General features: G+C 48.0%; 2 protein-coding genes across 18 annotated transcripts in view; one reads left to right on the top strand and one right to left on the bottom strand.

Annotated features, from left to right (window-relative positions):
* The window catches only part of IL11RA (interleukin 11 receptor subunit alpha), a 33,363-nt gene that overhangs the window by 10,108 nt on the left and 4,345 nt on the right, over positions 1 to 18,910 (bottom strand). For 5 of the 17 annotated variants that reach the window (XM_072606585.1, XM_072606555.1, XM_072606572.1 and 2 more), the window contains exons 5-13: positions 18,679 to 18,793; positions 18,453 to 18,485; positions 18,121 to 18,287; positions 13,442 to 13,605; positions 12,446 to 12,587; positions 12,196 to 12,351; positions 11,913 to 12,075; positions 11,404 to 11,486; positions 9,831 to 10,406 (exon numbers count right to left, since the gene is read on the bottom strand). In XM_072606585.1, coding sequence (XP_072462686.1) covers positions 10,390 to 10,406; positions 11,404 to 11,486; positions 11,913 to 12,075; positions 12,196 to 12,351; positions 12,446 to 12,587; positions 13,442 to 13,605; positions 18,121 to 18,287; positions 18,453 to 18,485; positions 18,679 to 18,793 — 1,040 coding nt within the window. In that variant the 3' untranslated portion in view covers positions 9,831 to 10,389. Of the gene's footprint in view, positions 1 to 9,830; positions 10,520 to 11,403; positions 11,487 to 11,912; positions 12,076 to 12,195; positions 12,352 to 12,445; positions 12,729 to 13,441; positions 13,606 to 18,120; positions 18,288 to 18,452; positions 18,486 to 18,678; positions 18,794 to 18,910 lie in introns of those variants that run through there. The other 12 variants (XM_072606571.1, XM_072606582.1, XM_072606579.1 and 9 more) reach the window with 5 other exon arrangements.
* LOC140528996 (uncharacterized) lies at positions 2,420 to 9,718 on the top strand. Its single transcript, XM_072647367.1, has 7 exons — positions 2,420 to 2,509; positions 5,050 to 5,118; positions 5,335 to 5,394; positions 5,659 to 6,072; positions 8,562 to 8,782; positions 9,090 to 9,222; positions 9,314 to 9,718. The coding sequence occupies exons 2-7, from the start codon at positions 5,072 to 5,074 to the stop codon at positions 9,423 to 9,425; spliced, it is 987 nt and encodes a 328-aa protein (XP_072503468.1). The 5' UTR covers positions 2,420 to 2,509; positions 5,050 to 5,071; the 3' UTR covers positions 9,426 to 9,718.

Here is an 18,910-nt window from a genome sequence, read left to right as displayed (position 1 = left end):
AAACTGGTTGCTTTGTTTTGTTTTTGAGTAAGTCATACCATTCCAGAGCCATATTCCTGTCTAGTTCTCATTCCATCAAGTCTCAGTGATACTTATGAAGCCAAATTTGCCTCATTAGGATCTTGCTTCTTGCCTGTACTGTATGCATTTGTAAACAAACATCTAAGACCATGGCTTATGCATCAGGGTCATTTCTTAGATTTTGTCTTCTAGGAACTTTTATTTCAACCACCATCCTTTTATATCATAGCTACTCTTTATAACGTTTAGCTTGGTGGATAAAAATAGGCACTTTTTCTCCCCTTCTCTACCTGTTCAATTTAGAGTCTTTTTTATTTGATTTGCAAGACATCTTGCAAATAAAATTTTATCATCCCTTGTAGGTATTCTGGAGACTAGGTTCGAATCAGACACTTCCAAACGTCTCTTTCAACTTTGACATCCTGTGACCTATGACTCTATGAGAAAAATAACCCATCTCATCTTGGATACTGGGAATCTGAACCTGGTATCACCTGTTACTGAGACATCCAAAGTAAAGTCCTTAGAAGGGCAGACCCAGTTTTCATGGATGTGGGAACTATAAGGCCAGCAAAGGGACAAGCTGAGAGCCTGTGTTAGCTTGCAGGAGATGGAAGGGGAGGGACAGGATTTTTTCCTCAAATTCTGACACTAAGACTCTAGTTTGCCTTTGAGGTGGAATGGAATGTGAGGCCCAGTCCAGCAGAAATGATCATGCGTGTTTCATGCCCTTGGGGTAGGAAGGGAAGAGAGGGGAGGCAAGGAAGGAAAGGGAGAAATAGAAAGAAAGAGACAGAAGTCTAAGGAGAGGAAAGGGAAATAGTTTGGAAACAAAAAGATCTGGATGGTTTAGGGAAATGTCTGTTGGCAGGATCCCTGATGGGTCACTGAAGAAAACTGGGAGGAGTTAGGGTATATTCCTTCCCAATAAAGAAAAGCACCAGGGAAGGCAGCTTTGCCCTCTCTTCAATTGCAAACAGTTTCATCTTAACTAGGATCTAAGACTAGGGACATTTCAAGGAAAATCTGCCCACTGGGTGGGTGGCATGGAGGCTCTTTATGTATTCTTTTCATTTTATGTCTCTCTCTCTATCTCTATCCCTCTCCTCTGTTCTCTGTCTCCCTATCTCCATCTTGTTCTGTCTGAGCTTTTTTCTCAGTCTTTCTGTATTGGGATAGAAAAGATTCCAGAATAACTAACAGCCCCTCCCTTAGCTTCCTATTTTAGAACTAGTACTTTCCGTTCCTTCAGTCTCCTCCATCTTCTTCCTCGGCTCCTGTCCAACTCTTGTGCTCACTCTAAACCTCCCAGTGCCCTGATGTAAGGAGCCCAAGGGTCGCTCTGGCCTGGGGAGCCACTCCCTGAAATATGCCTCTTTTGGGCAGGAGTCCATCACTGCTGCTTCTTGGCCAACAGCTGCTGGGCAGTGTCTTGTGTGGAAAGAGAAGGGAAATCTGGTGGGGAATTTGAGAAAGAGTGAAAGTGGAAGTGGACTGGAGATAGATTTCAGAGGGAAAAGGGAGAACACAGAAGGGATGACTTTATCCTTTCTAGACATCCCTTGGAAGTACTTATAAAGAGAAAGCGGGGGACTTGGAAAGAAAATTGGGGTGTACTGAGGAAGAGAATTATGAGGATAGTGAGGGACCGTGGAAGGAAGAAGCAACATCAGTTTTTTCTGTTCAAATACTCAAATGTGTCTAATCTATTTGGAAATTCCTTCTGGTGAAGCAGACTGTACCTGCTTATCCTGTAATTTTTATCCATATCCTTCCATAAAGTACACACAGGGTCCACCCAAAATGGATCTGGGATCACTCAAGAACTTAAAATATCTCTAAGTACCATGGCAGGCGGGTAGACATTGGTGGCAGAAGAGGGAGGTGACTGAGGGAGGGGAAGCAGGGATAGGGAGATACACGTGATGCTAGCAGGATGCCTGAGTGGGTCCTTTTCCCAAGTCTGACCAAAACCACTTTCCTTCTCCTCCGTCACCCCACATATGCATTGACCCTTTCGGTATCCTGCACCCTCCCTAGGGCTAAGATGAGCTTAGCTTACAACGCTGAGATCAAGAGAGGGAGTCGTGACTCCCTCGGTCTAACTCTGCTTGATTCCCGAGACATCTTATCCCCTAATTGGGAGATTTCTGCTGCGTGGAACCACTGACGCCCGATGGCTTCTGTTTAGAGAGCACCTCCTCCTTCCCTCCTGCCCCCTCCACTGCCTGCAGGAAATTGGAATGACACACACACGCCCAAATACTCCTGATCCCTCTGAGACTCAGTGGGCACTTCTTTGGAAGCCCAAGCTCTCCCACGTGGGAACAGAGAGACCCTGCTCCGGTGAGTGTCAGGCAGGCCCCGCCCTCTCCTCTAGTCAGTCAGTCCCTGTGACGTCGCCGTCCCCGTGTAACGGTCTCTAGGGCGAAACCAGGGAGGGAGGGAGCTCAGGCTGCTGCGCAGGCCCTCAGGCCCCTCCTCCCAGGTGACTCCCCTCCTTCTCCATCCCTACCCTCTCCCTCTAGCCCTAGCCTCACGTTTGTCACCCCACTCATCCCCCTTCCTCCTAATCCTCCGATTACCTCCATTCAACGCCCATCTCTCATTTTCCTAGTCACTGCTCATCCTCATTCCCATTACTTCATGGTTCATCTCCCATCATCCCTCTCGCAGCCCGGCCTCCCCATCACCCCCATTCATCCACCATCCCCCTTCACTGCTCAGTTTCCTCTTTCCCCCATTCTTCATCCCCCATCTTTCCCACACCTTATACCCCATCACTCCTCACTGCTCATCTTCTCCATCTCCTTCGTTTGCTTTCCATCATCTCCTTGATCTTAATCCCCCAACCTCCTCCTAATATTCACATCATCCCATCCTCCATCCCAATTCACTCTTTCTTGCCATCACCCTCTCATCATCATCCCCATTCCCTCATTTCTAACCCTCCTATTATTTCTTCATCACCAAAACCCCTTCATTCGACACTTAAATCTCATCACCACCCCCACTTCCTCATTCCCTTTCTCATCTTTTCTGTGCTCCTCACTTATCTCCTTCATTCTTAATCCATAACCTTCCATAACTCCCCATCTTCCATCATCCCCCTCACTTCTCATCCCCTATTCCCTGAACTCCTAACCCCCAACTCCTCTGTTTCTTCACTCCTTATCCCCCAAATTCGCTCCTCTTACTCTTTATCAGCCTTCTCTTATGCCTTATTCACCTCATTCATTCCATCCCTCACTCTTAATCCCCCATCCATTGCAGTCATTCTCCATCATCCCCCAATCTTCATCCATCCTGTTCCTCTCTTAACCACCCACCACTCCCATGTCATCATCCCAATTTCTCTCACTCCAAACCATCCCATTATCTCCTCTTACCCCAATTCCTTCACACCTCATTCCCCTCACTTCTCATTTATCTCCTTCATTTCTTGTTGTTCCTAAACTCCAGCCCCTTTCACTTTTTATTCCCTATCACCCCACCCAACACCCTCCTCATCCCCATTACTCCATTCTGTCTCTGCTGTCCCATCTTCCTCCCTCCTGATATCCCTTTGCCTTCATCTCCCAGCTGCACTCTTTAATACTCCTAATCCTCTGTCCTCTTCATTTACCCTATGCCCTCATCTTCCTCACTCTCCTCACCCCCATCTTCACCTTCATTTCCCCTATCCCTCAACCTTCACCCCACTCTCTTCATCCTTCCACAACAATCCTAGTTTCTTCCTCCACCTGGCTACTCCCTTAATTCCACATCCCCTCAATTCTCTTCCTCTCACTGTCCTTCAGGCTCCTTCTTATCCATTCCTCACTCCCTCTTCCACTGTACTCCATCTTAATTGCTTATCCTCCCTCTTACTCCCACCCCATTCTCCCACTCTCCTACCCACCTCTCCCTACTTCCCCATCCCATAGCGGGGTCCACCTCATTGTCGCATACCACTTAATCCCCTCCCATCCCATCTCTTCACTTCATTCTTTCATAACCTTCTCTCTCCTCCCCTGTCTCTTCCCTTAATCTGCCCTATCATTATCCCCCCACCCCAGTTCTTCACTCTCAGCATCCTTCAATCTTCATCCCCCTTCTGCTCTCAGCTCAGGCCCTCTATATTGTTCATCATCATTTCTTCACTGTTCATCCTTCTCTCTTCATCATCCTTTATCCTCAACCACTTCCTGCCCTTTCATTGGCTCTCACTGTATGGACCCTCATCATCTTTCATTCTTCACCTTCTGGCTGCCCTTACCTTTTTCTCACTCTCAGTCCATGCCCTCTCCTTATGTCTCAGTCCATTTTTCCTCACTGTTCTCTCAGATGTTACCCTCCTCTAACCTTCTCTGTCCATCCCCTCATATTCATCTCCCATCACCTCATTTGGCTAGCTTGTTGTTCATCAGTTTGGGGCCTTCAATGTCCCTTAGCCCTCGTTCTGTCAATAACCCTCCCCCTCATCCCTTTACCTGCCTTTCCCAATGCTCCTCATCCTTACCCTCCTTCTCCATCAGACCCCATCCCCTGATTGTCTCTCAGTCTATTCCTTTCACTGTCCATCAACCCCTCTCCTCGCTACCTCACAGTCCTCATCTCCTCATAGGATGGTTTTCCTGAGGGAAATTTGGGGTGCTGGTGGGCAGGGCGAAGTCCTGGCAAGGATCTCTTCTTTCGACTACAGTTACAGACGCTCCTTCACCCAGGCTTAGCTCCTCGGAACCACCTATAATAGCTTCCTCTCGCCCTGAGCGCCTCCTCTCTTCGGGGCCTCTCGGTTTTACCTAATTGAAATCCCGCCAGAGGCGTCTGAGGAGGAAGGTGGGGAGGTGGCGGTGGGGCCTGGCGGAGGACCCTCCTCTTCTCCTACTTTCAGGGCAACCGCAGCTGGACCTTGGTGAAGTGTGGGACGCAGTAAGGGCCTGATTCATAGAAAAGGCGGGGGAGGGGAAAGGAAGAAGAAAAAGGTGGGGTGCTAAGGGCCTTGAGACCCCCAAAGGCTCCAACCAACGATGTTCGCCTCCTTAGGATTACTGCTGGAGTCAAGGACATGCCGGGGTTGAAGAGATACGAAGTGGCGCTGGAGGCAGAAGAGGAGTGAGTTGGGGGTACCGGGGAAATGGGCGGCGGCAGCGGAGGGGTAATAGTGGGGAGAGGGGCGTGGGAAATAAAGAGGTGCGGAGGGATTATGAACTGCGAGACCGAGTGAAGAGAAATGGACGGAGGAAGGATAAGAGGACCCTAAGGGTCGAGAGGCTGGGCCTTCCCACCCCTCCCCCATCCCTTCTCCCCACTTGGCTTCCTTTTCTTTAGGATCTATTGGGGCTGTTTTTACTTCTTCCCTTGGTTGCGGATGTGGAGAAGGGAAAAGAGGTGAGGTGGATCTGGAAAGAATCTGAAAAGGGGGTGAGGGCGGTTCCCAAAGGTGAGGACTCCTTGGGTTGCAGTCTGGCTACATCGCCGGAGTGGCTGCGCTGCCTCATTTTCTCCCAAGATTCAGAAACTGCTGGGGTGGGGATAGGGGGAGGAGGGCGGAATGTGGCCTGCGCCCCGCCCCTCGCTACCTCACTAGCCCGCCCCCAGTCCCCCTCCAGTCCAGGCCTCTGGAGCCTTGCCGGTGAACCCTCCACAGCGCAGCACCCCCACAGAGGCAGAAGCTGGAACCCCTTCCCCGTCTGGTGAGCTGCCTGTCCAGGAGCTTGGGCCCCCACCCCTCCAGGCGAAGCAGTCCCCGCTGTCCGGCAGTGCCGCCCCGAGGGACCCAGCAAGCATCACTCTATCGGGCCGGGGCTCAGCCGCTCCCCAGCAGTGCCGTGGAGTAAAGGATTTAACCTGGATCCTGACTCTGCCAGCCAGTCTCTGCCGCTGCCGCTGCCGCTGTTGGGTGGGGGGAGGGAAGAGGAAGGGGACCACCATGTGTAAGGACTGGGTTTGGTGCTTACGTTTCCCTGACCCCAAGGGGAAGGCTGTGGGTTTGGGAGAATCGTTACCCTTCTTCCTCCACTCTTTTACCCCTTCGAGCTGCAGCAGTCCCCCCTCCCCTCCCAATCAGTGTCATTGACCTCATCAGAGACTCCTCATCAGTATCAGGAATCCCTCTTTAAGGGCCACCGATCAGTGTCACCCATCGCCCTCATCAATGATCCCCAGTTAGTACCAGCGGCCCATCAGTGACATTCATCAGGAACACCCCATCTGTGAACCGGCATCAGGGAATCCTATTAGCAAAAAGTCAATGTCATGGAAACCCTGAGTGAGAAAGTTCTTTTGGCCTCAGTTTCATCAATAAAATGAGGGGGTTGAACTAGACGATCTCTCAGGGCCCTTCCAGTTCTAAATCCTATAATTCTATAAAGTGTGGGGGAATGACACACGTCTACAAGGCCTGGTGCCACGCATTTCTATTCATTCTCTAGCCCCGGTATTGGCAACTGGCAACCACCACCAGCAAAGGCCACAAGGAGCAAACCGACCTTTTTTCTGCTCAGTTCCTGGAAAACTATTTTGGTTGAAAATTTTTTGTTGTTGTTTTTTTAAAGCGACCATTACTAAGAAGCTAAAGTAAAAACAGATGAAGACAGTCAAAGTACACAAAACTTTCTTACAAAATACATGGTTCTTAATGGTTCAAATTCGAATCCAGACTACTTTGAAATCCAGGTTTCTGGGCTTAATGAAGATCTCAGCTCACCATCCTACCTTAGCTACCCTCACTCAATATCCTATACAGCTGATCATTAAACTGACCCAGATATAGAAAGAATTGGAAGGCACCTTGGAGATCTTCCCTAACACATGAATTCCTACATGTCCTGATACTACTGCCTGCCTGTTTTGGCATTGGTGCCTGCCTGTCTAATCAATTCCATTGATGAGAACTATCAGGAGGAAATATATTTCACTTTCTTAAAAACTGTAATTGTAAGGAATTTATTGAGCAGAAATCTACCTTTAACTTTCACCCATTTGTCCTAGGTTTGCAAGATGTCTAATTCTACCCCCCCCCCCCACCTCCCTTTTCAGCTCTTACAATGTTTCCCAAAGTTTTATCTTTTCTAAGTTGAACATTCTCAAGTCTTTCAACCATTCCTCATTAGAAATGGATATATGAGTGGCACTTGACCTCATGGAAGGTGATGACTAAGGTTAGAGTTGGGGGTCCAAAGTCCTTTTAGGAACCTCATATCACCTTGTTCAGGCTGACACATTCCAGGATGTGACAAGGCAAGAAATTCAGATTTTCCTAAGGTGTGCTTCTGTGTTTAACCTGGCATCAACTTAACTCTTATCTCTTCTTGACCCATCCTCTTTGCTACATCGAGAATGGAAGAATACTCTCCCCTTCCCACTAAGGTGTCCCCAGGACATCAAGCCCAAACTCCACGGGCTTAGATCCCTGCAGTCCTTGCCCAGATTCCAGGAAAGGGCCCAAATCCAGTTCTCACCCTCAAGAGTTATCTCATTGAACTCAGACCACTGTCAGTCCTTATCTCCCTTAAACCTCACAGTTGTCCAACTTGGGAAATCTAGGGAGCAAATTCCACAACTTTCAGCATCTTGAGGAAAGACAAGATGGTCTTGGGGAAAGTCTATTGGAGGAGGGAGTAGGGTTGGAGTTTAGGGACAAGGCAGAGGGACTGCCATATTAAATCCTCCAGAAAATAATCTTTGAGGCAGTGTTCTATATAGTCTGTCCCCTTTTCCCACTGTCTGTGGTTAGAAACCAGGAAAGGATGAGAATTAGTTCAAGTTTATGTCTAATTAAATTACTTACAAATCACTTTTTCCTGATAAGAGGAACAGGCCAGGGCAAGAAATAAAGGGTGGGAGAAGGAAAGGATTTGCCAGATCTGCTATCAGCTTCAGCTTGCATCCACGTATACATCAGCTGTTTCCCATCAGGAGCCTCCTCTCATAGGGACTCATGAATACATACATGGCACTTCATGGGACTGAATATGATTTTAGATGCCCTGATGAATGTCATGGTGATCATGACTGTATCACAGAATGTCACTATTTACTGTAGGAATTCCCATTTTTAGCCCCTTCTCTCCTCGCATCAGGGAACATAGACAGCAAAAGAAATCCAGTAATGTGGGAAGAAACTGGAAATGTCTCAGACCACGGGAAGAAAATTTTGCCCAGAAAACTATTAGCAACAGACCTAGAACTTCTCCTAGCCCTAAGCTTCAAGTCCCCACCAAAGGGGAGAACTTAAAGTTAGCCAAGGAATAGGTGCACAGAGGGACATGGGGATGGAGACTCAGGACAGAGATAAAAACTTCTGGTTGGAAACAAAACACAACGACTTCTGAAGATCACCATCATCCAATGGCCTTGGCCCTGAAGGAACTGCTGGGAGGAGAGAAATCGACTACCAGGTGACTGGTCAGAGAGGTTATATTTTGTCACAGGAACATAAAGGGAAGAAATTGAGTCCTACCCGCCTGAGGGTCCCCCCTCCCCTCTTCCCCCACTGAAGAGGTGATAAAGAGGAGTTCTAGGGAATGAAACAGAACTTCCACACCCTAACCCAGAGGAGGGGGTGGATCCTCCAAGAATGCCTCCTCCAGTCACACTTTAGATACGGGGAACTCCACACCTCCTCCAAACCTGTTCCACTTAAAAGGGTTGGCCCTAAGAAGTGTGTTCATTCAGAGGTTCCCTACACAACCTAAACTCCTTAGAAGCAGCATGAAGGGAATGGAGATAACCCTAATTTTGACCTTGCTGGTCCTCAACTTCAGCCCCAGGAGAGGTGAGATGAGTGATCTGGGTAAAGACAGAGAGGTGAGGGAGGAGGGTTTGAAAATATATTTCAAATATATTTTGAGAGTAGCAGGCCTTTTAGAAGCGGGTGGTGGTGATGGGGTTTAGTTTGTCAAATTGTGTTAGGTTGTCAAGTTCAAGTATTGTCTGTTAGTCTCTTAGACTGTAGGAAGAGGTCCCTCAGACTAGTGGGGAGGGAAGTTCTCAGTTGTTAGACTGGAAGAATGCAGCTTCTTGGGTTTAGGGTATCCAGTCCCCCTAAGATCATGTTTCTATTCTTCCTTTACCTCCCTCAGCACTACTCGTAGACCCCAGCATTTCATGCTGTACCCAAGTCTATCGAAAGACCATCCCCTGTAAATTCTTTCGGAATGTCATCCAGCTAGAAATACAAGAGGCCAATGGTGACTGTCATATACAGGCTTATGTGTGAGTCCAAGTCAGATCCTGACTAATGACTGTACCTCCCTCAGTCCCCTCCTTGTCCTCTCCCAACTAATCCTTTATCCTGTCCCTTCAGGCTGTACCGAAAAAATGGACGACCTGTTTGTGTTCACCCAGAGAACCCTTCTCTAATTCGGTGGTTGTCCTGGAAGCAGAAGAATCATGATCTTAGATGCAGGCTCAACTGAACTCCCTAACCCCCAACCCCATTCCCACCCCCATGTCCTCGTCTCCTGTGAGAACTGATACATTTCAGTTCAGGTGTTTTTCCTCAAAAACCCAACCCCATCCATTGTCTGACCCTCTGGGGGTGGGGTGGGTGAACAGTCATTTCCTTAGAGGTTAAAGCAAATGAACTTCATGCTGAGCTCTGCACAGGAACTGGAAATTCAGCCCTGGGGACCAGACCTGGTGAAAAGCATTCCCCCACCCATTGCCTTCAGGTAATTCTCTTCCCCTAATAAAGATGAGCTGGACCGAAGCCTCTGGTAACTCAAAACATCAGAGACAGAAACTGGGATGAGATGGGGAAAAAGTAGAAAATCACTTTCTCCAGGGGGCGCCAAAACCTTCAGAAGAGTTTATGCCAAGGGTATGACAAAGACCTAATTCCCTTTATTCACATAGATACCTGGCAACAATACCCTATCCTCCTCCAAGTTTCCTCTCCCACCAACATCCATTGGTGCCTACATACTAACACAGAGCTAGGAGGCTAACAACCGCAGATGTGTTACCCACTTGACTCATACCTGGGTCCTACACATAGACACACAAACACACACATGGATATTTCCCACATGTACATAGAAACACACTTCACCTTGCCTCGGGTGTATTTCCATATATGTCCCGTATGGCCCCAGATGTTTGGGAGGGAAATCTGTTCCCCTTACTCAGAGCCAGGGGTGTGGGGTAGGAAAGGAAGGATATTGCATGAGCCCCCGTGACTAAGGAGTTGTTCATCCACCCACTGAATAGCAGATATTAGGGATACTGTAAGTCCTACAAAAAAAAATGGACCCTAAACAATAGCCCCTCAAGATGGTGGAGTTGGAGGGGAATCAACTGTCCTTCCAGAAACTCCGGCTGCCTTTCCACACTGGTGCTGACTGTAAAGATCCTACCAGGAATGAGATGCTCCAAAGTTCACTACAGGATCTGAGCCACTATAAGGAAGCAGAAAAGGGAAGTAATTTTCAGGAAGGGTCTCTGAAGGCACCCTTGGCCTATCTTTGGACTCTCTGGCCACATTTCCAGATGTTTCAGAAGAAGAGCCAAGCTGGAAGAGACAGGGAGGGGAGCTAAGTATTCTTCTCCCCCACCCCAACCCTCCCAAGTCCTCAGGGTCGGCCTCTTCCCCTTTTTCTCCCTTATGTATCCCTGCTCCTAGCCTTCCCTCTTTCCCCTATCTCATGGTGCTTCAATTATTATTCCCTTCAAAGAAAATGCCTTTTTCTATTTCTCTTCACCCATCCACAAGGTCCTGCCTCAAGGCCTCCAGTAAATCATCCCTTACTGCTCCAGCTCACATCAACCTTACCCTTTGCCAGCTTCTGACAACCTGAGTCCTACACTTGCCCCTGATCACACAGTCCCATCTTGTCCTCTGTTCAGTTCAGTTCCAAATACTGGTTATCCTCCCAACCAAAGTGTTGGAAAAACCCGAGGGCAGAACCTATCCAAGGTTGGCCGCACAGAATCCCAAATATACTTATGAGTGGCCCTTTCCCCCTCTCCCTTCCTCCCTCTCCTACCACTGGAGAATATGAAGCTAAGGTGACAGAAATGTTAAGGGGATGGGCTTGGAGAGTGGAGATATTTATGGTCTTATTCTCCAACTCCCCCTCCCCCCCAAATCTGGGGAATCAGAACTCGAGTTAGAGAACAGACCCATCCACTTGGTTGTGTTTTTGGGGAAAGGCCAGAAGATAGGGATGAGTGAGATTTCCTAGGAAGATAGGAACTCAGGACTAAGGCCTCAGGGGAAAAACCAGAATAGGGTAAATGTGATAAGGGAAATGCTAAGTCATCAGATCATTAGAGAGCAAGGAGGTGACTGACAGGTGGTAATGACAAATATGCAGTTATGCAAAGGGTGGGGAGAAGGAGGTTCCCTCTTGGTTTTCCCACCTTTGGAACCACCTTTCCTCCTAAGACACTCACCAGGCATGGTCTTCACCTGCACCATAGATGCCAAGAATCCAGGCTTTGTGGCAGACCCTTTTCTGTTTCCTCTCAGCCTTAACCTGTGGTGAACACAGAGTGAACAAGCTTTCCCCTGAGCCTAGGAGGGATATCTCAGCCCTCCACAGGGCTCAAGGTTATTAGGTTAGTTGGGGGCAGAGTCAGTGGGTCTCACCTAGGAAATGAGGAGGTTGGTCCAGAGATGATCTCTAAGAGCCCATCACTTGATCATGTATTAAGAGCCAGAAGGATCTGACCCTTCGTTTCACAGCTAAGAAACTGAGGCTTAGGGTGTGATTTGAACCTAGGTCTCCTGACTTGAGAACCAGTGTTTTTACCAAAAACTCCTGTTTTGTAAAAGGAATGAGCCAGGGGCGGGAGCCATCAAAGGGATCCTGAGCCTGAACTATAAGATCAGGGTGAGAATGGCAATCTGAGGAAATATGATGGTAGAAGGACGGGGTGTTGGCAGAGCTGGAGTTACTCACCAGAGCAGCAGTGCAAGGGCCCCAGCAGCCAGACCCACGAAAGAGAAGACACCCAGAGATGCTACCACAGCCACCTGCTCCAGGGGATCCCTGTGGTCTGGATGGTGGAGGGAGAACCCACATGAGAAGCAGCTTGACCCCACCTCCTCAGCAGGTGGAGGCCCTGGGGGAGATTTGGGGTGGTTAATAACCCACATTTTGCTGCCTCTTGTCTTGGGGTCTGTGTATCCCGGATAAGGCTGCAGTCTGTGACCACCCTGGCACACTCAGGGAGCCAACTCACCTATTAATGGCTGAGAGTCAGGCCGCAGGGAGGGCCTGGGCAGAATTTGTCTCTCTGGCTTCATCTCGGTTTGTGCCTGCACCTGCGTCTGTGTCTGCATCTCTGCCTCCAAGGGCCTCTCACTAGGTCTGGTGCTTGGGTCAAAGGCAGCTGATGCTAAGAGAGCAAGAGCAGCTTATGAAGCATAGGGTCTACATTCAGGAAGCCAGAACTCCCTTCTATCCTCCCAGGTCAGAACACTTCCCCTCACCAGGACTTGGGGTCCCCCAGGCCTCCTCGCTCCAGTCGCTCCAGGTACCAGCATCAAGGAAGTCACGAGCACTAACTCGCACCACATGGGGCAGCCCAGCCACGGCATCAGTGATCACCTCCTCCAGCCCAGCCAGCTCCACCTGCGGGGTCACAGGGAGGGACCTGGGGGCATGGGGTTCTTTGGCAGGAGCATTCCATGAGGGATGGCGTGTGGAGGAGCACAGGAAAATGAGCCCTCTGCCTGACACTAAGGGCTGACTACCATGTGGGCCCTGGAAGGTCTGAAAGTTACACTGAAGTCATGTCATCCTGGGCTGGATGGATGGAAGTATGGAGATGAGGGAGGCAGGTAGGGGACAGTCAGGCAAAGTTATAGATACCTGTAGATACCTTCCCCTCTTTTCCTGCTGCAACATCATCAGGGGACTGAAAAATGGGCTCCCAGACAGAATGGCACAGAACAAAGGCCCGGGGATGGGCCCAAATAATTCACCCAGGGAGCATAAAATGGATGGTAGAGTAGCCTGTAGCCAGATGTGAAATTAACTTAGAATCTAGACAACCCAGAAGTCACAGATGTTAATGCTGGAAGGGACTGAAGAATGTGTATCAGAGGGTCCTCCACAGAGTCTACTGCTCTCATTTTACAGATGAGGAAACTGATTTTTAAAAAATTCAGTAGTAGCAGTAAGCCACTATTTAACTGTTAACTCCAAAGTGGGGAACAAACCAAAGAGAACTGGGAGATGGAGCCCAAATTAGGGGAGATGACTATGGATGTTAATCTATTCTGGACAGGATGCCTCCCCACACACAGGAACACTCCAAGTCAAGAGAACAAGATGAACACAGGAGAACAGGTTGAGCCCACAGGGACAGGAGGGCATCCATCCTGTGACAAAGGCTTAAGTGTTTTTCCTTCCATGCCATTCTTTCACCAGGTTCCCCTTACCATGGATTGGGTTAAATCCCTCTCTCCCACCTTTTCCCTTACCATAGACCAGGTCAGGTGGCGCACAGGGCGGTATTGCAGTCGGAACTTGAGCAGAAAGTGGGGTTGGAGGGGCCAGGTGTTTGGATAGGCCCAGCGGACCAGGAGGCGGCGGGGAGCGCCAGGAATTGGTTCCACTTGAAGTCCTTGGGGTGGGTCTGGTCTTACTGTGAGCATGAAGGTAGGGAAGGGATCAGGGTCAGTGGGGGTGGGAAGCTCCTCCTTGCTGTCCCATAACTGCCCTGAGTCTAGATCAGAGACAGTCGAGAGATAGACAGAAGCTGGGATTGGGGAAGGTGTTAGTAGGACATACCAAGAAAGATGCAGAGGTAGGGACAGGGGTGTCACCAAGGGTAGGGTTACTGAGAGACAGTGAACTGAAATGATCAGTATCCTGGGTTGGTGCTTGTGCTAGAGAGAAGTCAGCTTGTGTATAGAAGGGTGTATAATTGGGGCACATTGTCATGTAGAGTCTATATTTAGGGGCTTGAGGATTGAGGCAATAGCTCTACTTTGTTGGAAATTATATAGAATATGTATCAATATATTATAAAAAAGTATGTGTGTATATTTGTATATATATGCATGTGTAAGTAGTATCTGTATGGAGTTTTACTGTGTAATATTTTGTGTCCTGGTGTGAGCACAAAATGGATATCCCCCCTCTCCCCTGCCCTCTCCCACCCAGTTCACTCTGTCTTTTCTTCTCCCTCTATACTACTTCATTTGGTGAATCAGCTCCCGTGGAGTCAATTATCATCTCCAGGAAGATGATTCTTAGATCTATTTATACAGCCCTAACCCCTCTCCCAACCTCCAGGCTCACCTCTCCAACTGTCTTTTAGATATCTCAAAATGGATATCACATAGAAATCTTAAACTCTACAGGTCCCAAACAGAAATCATCTTTGCTTCCAAGCCCTCCCCTTTTTGCTAACTTCTCCATGACTGTCCAGTGTCTAGGTATCACCCCTAACTCTCCATTCTCATCTCTCTGTATCCACTCACTTGTGAAGTCTTGTAGGTTCAACTTCATGACTCCTCTTACATAGGCTCACTTTTCTCTCTCTTCTAAAGGCCTGGTGCGGGCCATCATCACCTCACACCTGCACTGTTACAACAGCCTGCTGGTCTGTCTCCCTGCCTCAAGTCTCTCCCCACTCCAGTCCATATTCCTCTCAGTTGTCATCTTAAGTGTAGGTCTGACTCTGTCACCCCTCCTTTTGAATAAACTCCAGTGGATTTCTAGTACATACAGGATCAAATAGAAAATCCTGATTTTTAAAGCCTTCCATAACTTGATCCCTTCCTACCTTCTTATCTTTTTACCTCTTATTCCCCTCCCACTCTAAAATCCAGTGACACCTCGATGCTTCTTACACATAACACTCCATTCCCTTTATGCAAAACCTTCCCTAATCCTCCTTAATCTAAGTTCCTTCCCTCTGAGACTCTCCCCAGTTTATCCTACTTAGACCTTGTTCATATGTAGTTATTTGCACGGTGTCTCCCCCATTGGACAGAGAGCTCCTTGAGAGCATGGACCCTTTTTTGCCTTTCTTTGTAATCCAGTACTTAGCACAGGGCCTGGAACTCAGTAGGTACTTAATGAATGTTTGTTGACTAATTGAAATGTACTTTGAACTTTAATTGATCCATTATTTCAAGAGTTTAAGTGCTCCACCTGCCCACAAAGATCCCACACTCTCAAAATGCCTTAGGAGATGAGGCTCCACTTGCTCTTAAGTTGTGACAAAAAAAGTCACTCCTTGGCCAACCATTTGGTAATGAACATCATGGAATTAACAAGGCTGATCCTCCAGTGATAAATGCATAAAGGACCCCTGAGCCCATGCCTGAAGCCTCTTCTTTTTGGTAAAAGCTGCCAAAGTTTGTATTCCACTAAGAACCTTTGGGAATATGGAGTCTTCTCTATGACAATGAAAGGCATCAGAGGAGGGCTTTAATGAAGGAAATCATGTAACATAGGAATATAATTAAGATATTTGGGGAAGAATTTCATTTCTTTCCATTGGAACTGTGTCAAGGGAAAGAGACCTGGTAACTGATAACTCAAACAATCCCTCACTAGGTTCAGGACCTGGGACAGTGGAAAGCAGGCTGAGTTTTGAGTCAGAATAACTGGGTTCCTATTCTGACTGTGTTGCTTACTCTCTTGTGGGCAAATTACATAGCTTCTCGGGGCCTGTTTCCCTTATGGAAAATGAGAGGGTTGGATTAGATGGCCTCTTAAGACCCTTCTGGTTCTGTCCAGGATCCTTTGCTATTCACCATCAATGTCGTGTAGATGAATGGTCAGCTAAAGGCTGAAACAGCTTTGCATGGGGTCCCAAAGCCAGCTGAAGCTTTGAAAGAGGACGAAGCCAGAGAGCAAGGATGCTTCTGGTCTTTGAAGAGAGATAGCAGAATACAAAATAGAATACCAAACCGCCACTGGAATGATGGTGTTTAGGTCAAACTGCTCTTGAGATGGTGCCAGGTGAAGGTGGCAGCTAAGGACAAAAGGTAGAAAACTCAAGCTTCACCAGAGGGCAGGACCAGCTGATGAAAGGGTTTCCAGAAAGAAAAAAAAAACTTAATAGGGTGAGGAAGAGTGAGTCAGGAATGAAGACAGAAAGTCAGAGACCTCTAGCAGATGGTGCAAAGTGCTACAGCTACAAAGATGAAAGCAAGGTCAACCAAGGCAGAGCATGAAGTCTACACAAATAATCTTTGGAGCCAAAGAGAAAAGAGCCTGAGAGGAAACTAGGGGGTCCAGTGGATATAGTGCCAGGCCTGAAATCAGTTCAAATCTGACCTCAGATACTTACTAGCTGTGTGACCCTGTTCTGCCTCAGTTTCTTCAACTGTAAAATGGGGAAAATAGCACCTACTTCCCAGGGTGGTTGTAAGGATCAAATAAAATAATATTGGTAAAGCACTTAGCACAGTGGCTGGCACATAATAGGTACATAAATACTTGTTTCTTTCCTCCTTCATCCAGGAAGTAAGGTAGTACCCACATTGGTCAGGGAGACTGTAGAGCAGAGATGAAGCCTAGCTTAGAGCTAGAGGTGGGAGAGAAGGCTCACAGACAGGCGGGACTAGGAAATAGCCGCTAGAGCAACTTCAGCTCGCTGTGGGCACAGCAGCTACACCTACTGGAGGAGTGGGGTACAACAATAGGGAGAACACAGCTTGGAACGTTGGAATCCTAGCTCTGACACATAATTACCAGGTAACTATGGTAAAGTCCCCTAATCTGTGAACCTCAGTGTCCTCCTTTGGAAAATGGGGATGATGACCTCTGCACTACCTATGTCACAAGACTGAGGAAAGCACTTAAACCTTAAAGCCCCCTATAAATGAGAATTATTCAATAAGAGGATCAGTGTTTGGATGAGGGTAGGTGCTTAAGGGTTTGCTTCTTTCCTGTATTCAGGAACCAAGGGAGGACCCTCAGTAGTCAGAAATAGCAGGATCAAACCCTACCCTTCATAACGCAGCCTGTTTGGGGGTGTGCTTGTCGTTTGATTTATTCACTTTCATTTTTTAGTAACCCTTCCCCTTGAAACCTTCTATCTTGTAAGGGTTTGAGAAAAGAATCTAAGTCACTAGAGGACTTGGGGACATAAAAAGTGACCTAGAGAGTGGCCTGGTGTGGTGGCTGGGATAAGAATCCTTAAGCAGAGAGAACAGAGGGGGAAGGATGCCAAAGTCAGCCAGTCCCTGCCTAAGGTTGGGGGCCAGTACCCCTCAAGGGTCATTCAGTGAAGGTGAGACATAGTCTTGGGGTCTCTAAGGGCTTAGTGTTTTGAGTTGGGGTCAATTAGGAATATGTTATATGCTGATGGAGTCACTGGGGAGGGAATCAGTGACTAAGGAATCATGGGGCTAACATGGAGGTCATCAGAGAGTTATCCAGAAACATTCTGTGCTGGTAGGGTCAGTTTTTGCAAAGAGGAATCCCAGGGTCCCTTGTAGAGATGTGTTAATATAGTCTCCATGTAGAAAAGGGTTGTGGAAGACCATCAACAGATTTTCTATACAATGATTGGGTTAGTATGCATGCATTATCTGATTTTTTATAGGGACAGTACTGAAAAGGTCATTCACAGATATATTGTAGGAGGTGGGGGGCAATGTTAAGGAGGTTCATAGTAGAAGTCAACGTGGAAGATGGTGGGGGATCAGGAATAGGATGCTTTGTGTGATGATAGGGTTGAGACAGCTAGATGTCATCACAGTAGATAGAATGCTAGACTTGGAGTTGGAAAGACCCAAGTTCAAATCCTGCTTCATGCACTAACTAGTCAGGTAACCCTGAAAAAAGTCACTTAACCCCTCTAAGCCTCAGTTTCCTCATCTGTAAAATGAGGGGATTGGACTCAATAGCTCCTAAGGCCCCTGCCAGCTTTATAAATCTGTAACTTGATGAAGGTCAGTTTTTGAGAGAATCACATGAGATCATCTCATGTTACCGTGGTCATTCTAAAATGTGCTGTTAGTTGGGTTCAGCATCCATAATGTCAATGTAATTGGATTGGGGGGATTACTCATGGATGTTCTGTGTACTAACAGACTTCCTTGCAAAGGGCCAGCATTGGGAAGGGGAGGGGTCATTCACAGATGTTTTGTGATAGAAATAAGTATTTTAGGTGGCATCAAAGGGGCTTACTCACAGATACTCTGCATGCTCACATCCAGTAGACGAGCACTGGCCCCCAGGGGATTCACCTCAGTCACATTAATCCGATATTGGCTCCAGAACTCTGAGCCATGGACCACGCAGCGGGTAGCCCCAGGAAGTTCTGGTAAGCATAGCCAGGGATCTGAAGACAAGGTTGGCCTACATAATGGGAGGAAGGGCACAGTGGGCACCAGGATTGCCCATTCAGGCGACTCTCAATCCTACTATGGACCCCATACAAAGGCTGAGCTTAGCCTCCTGAAACCCTCTGCCCACCTCACTACAAAGTCCACCTGGGGGTAAGGGAGGATTGAGGCTTCTTACCTTCCTCTTTCTGTTCCAAGGATGATTTTCTTCCTGTGGCATGAGGAAGGAGACAAGGGATATCTGAGTTATACCTCTGGGCTCACACAGTCCCCCAGGTGGCATTTCCCTACTTGTAGACACTTCATAAGGAGGTCCCAAGGGTAGTTTTTCTGCCCCTCAATTTTCCCTTCTCCCCATATCCCCTGTGCCCATTCCATTTCCCTTTCATCCCTGCCTCACACACCTGTAAGAGGCAATGTATCGTGTGGGGAGGCCACTGACCCGGCTGGGGCTCCAGGAGCAGGAGAAATTCTCATAGTCTGATGCCCGGCAGGAAACCATGGGACGAGATGGGGGGTCTGTGGGGACAGGACAGGAGATAAGGGCTACTGGAAGGCACCAATTACTCTACTCCAGAATTCCTCCTTGCTATGGTCCCAACTCTTTGCAGTCCCTCACAGGCCCACTTAAGTCCA

This window comes from Notamacropus eugenii, chromosome 1 (genome assembly GCF_028372415.1).
Source record: "Notamacropus eugenii isolate mMacEug1 chromosome 1, mMacEug1.pri_v2, whole genome shotgun sequence".
Lineage (NCBI taxonomy): Eukaryota > Metazoa > Chordata > Mammalia > Diprotodontia > Macropodidae > Notamacropus > Notamacropus eugenii.
This window is presented reverse-complemented; position numbering and strand designations above follow the sequence as displayed.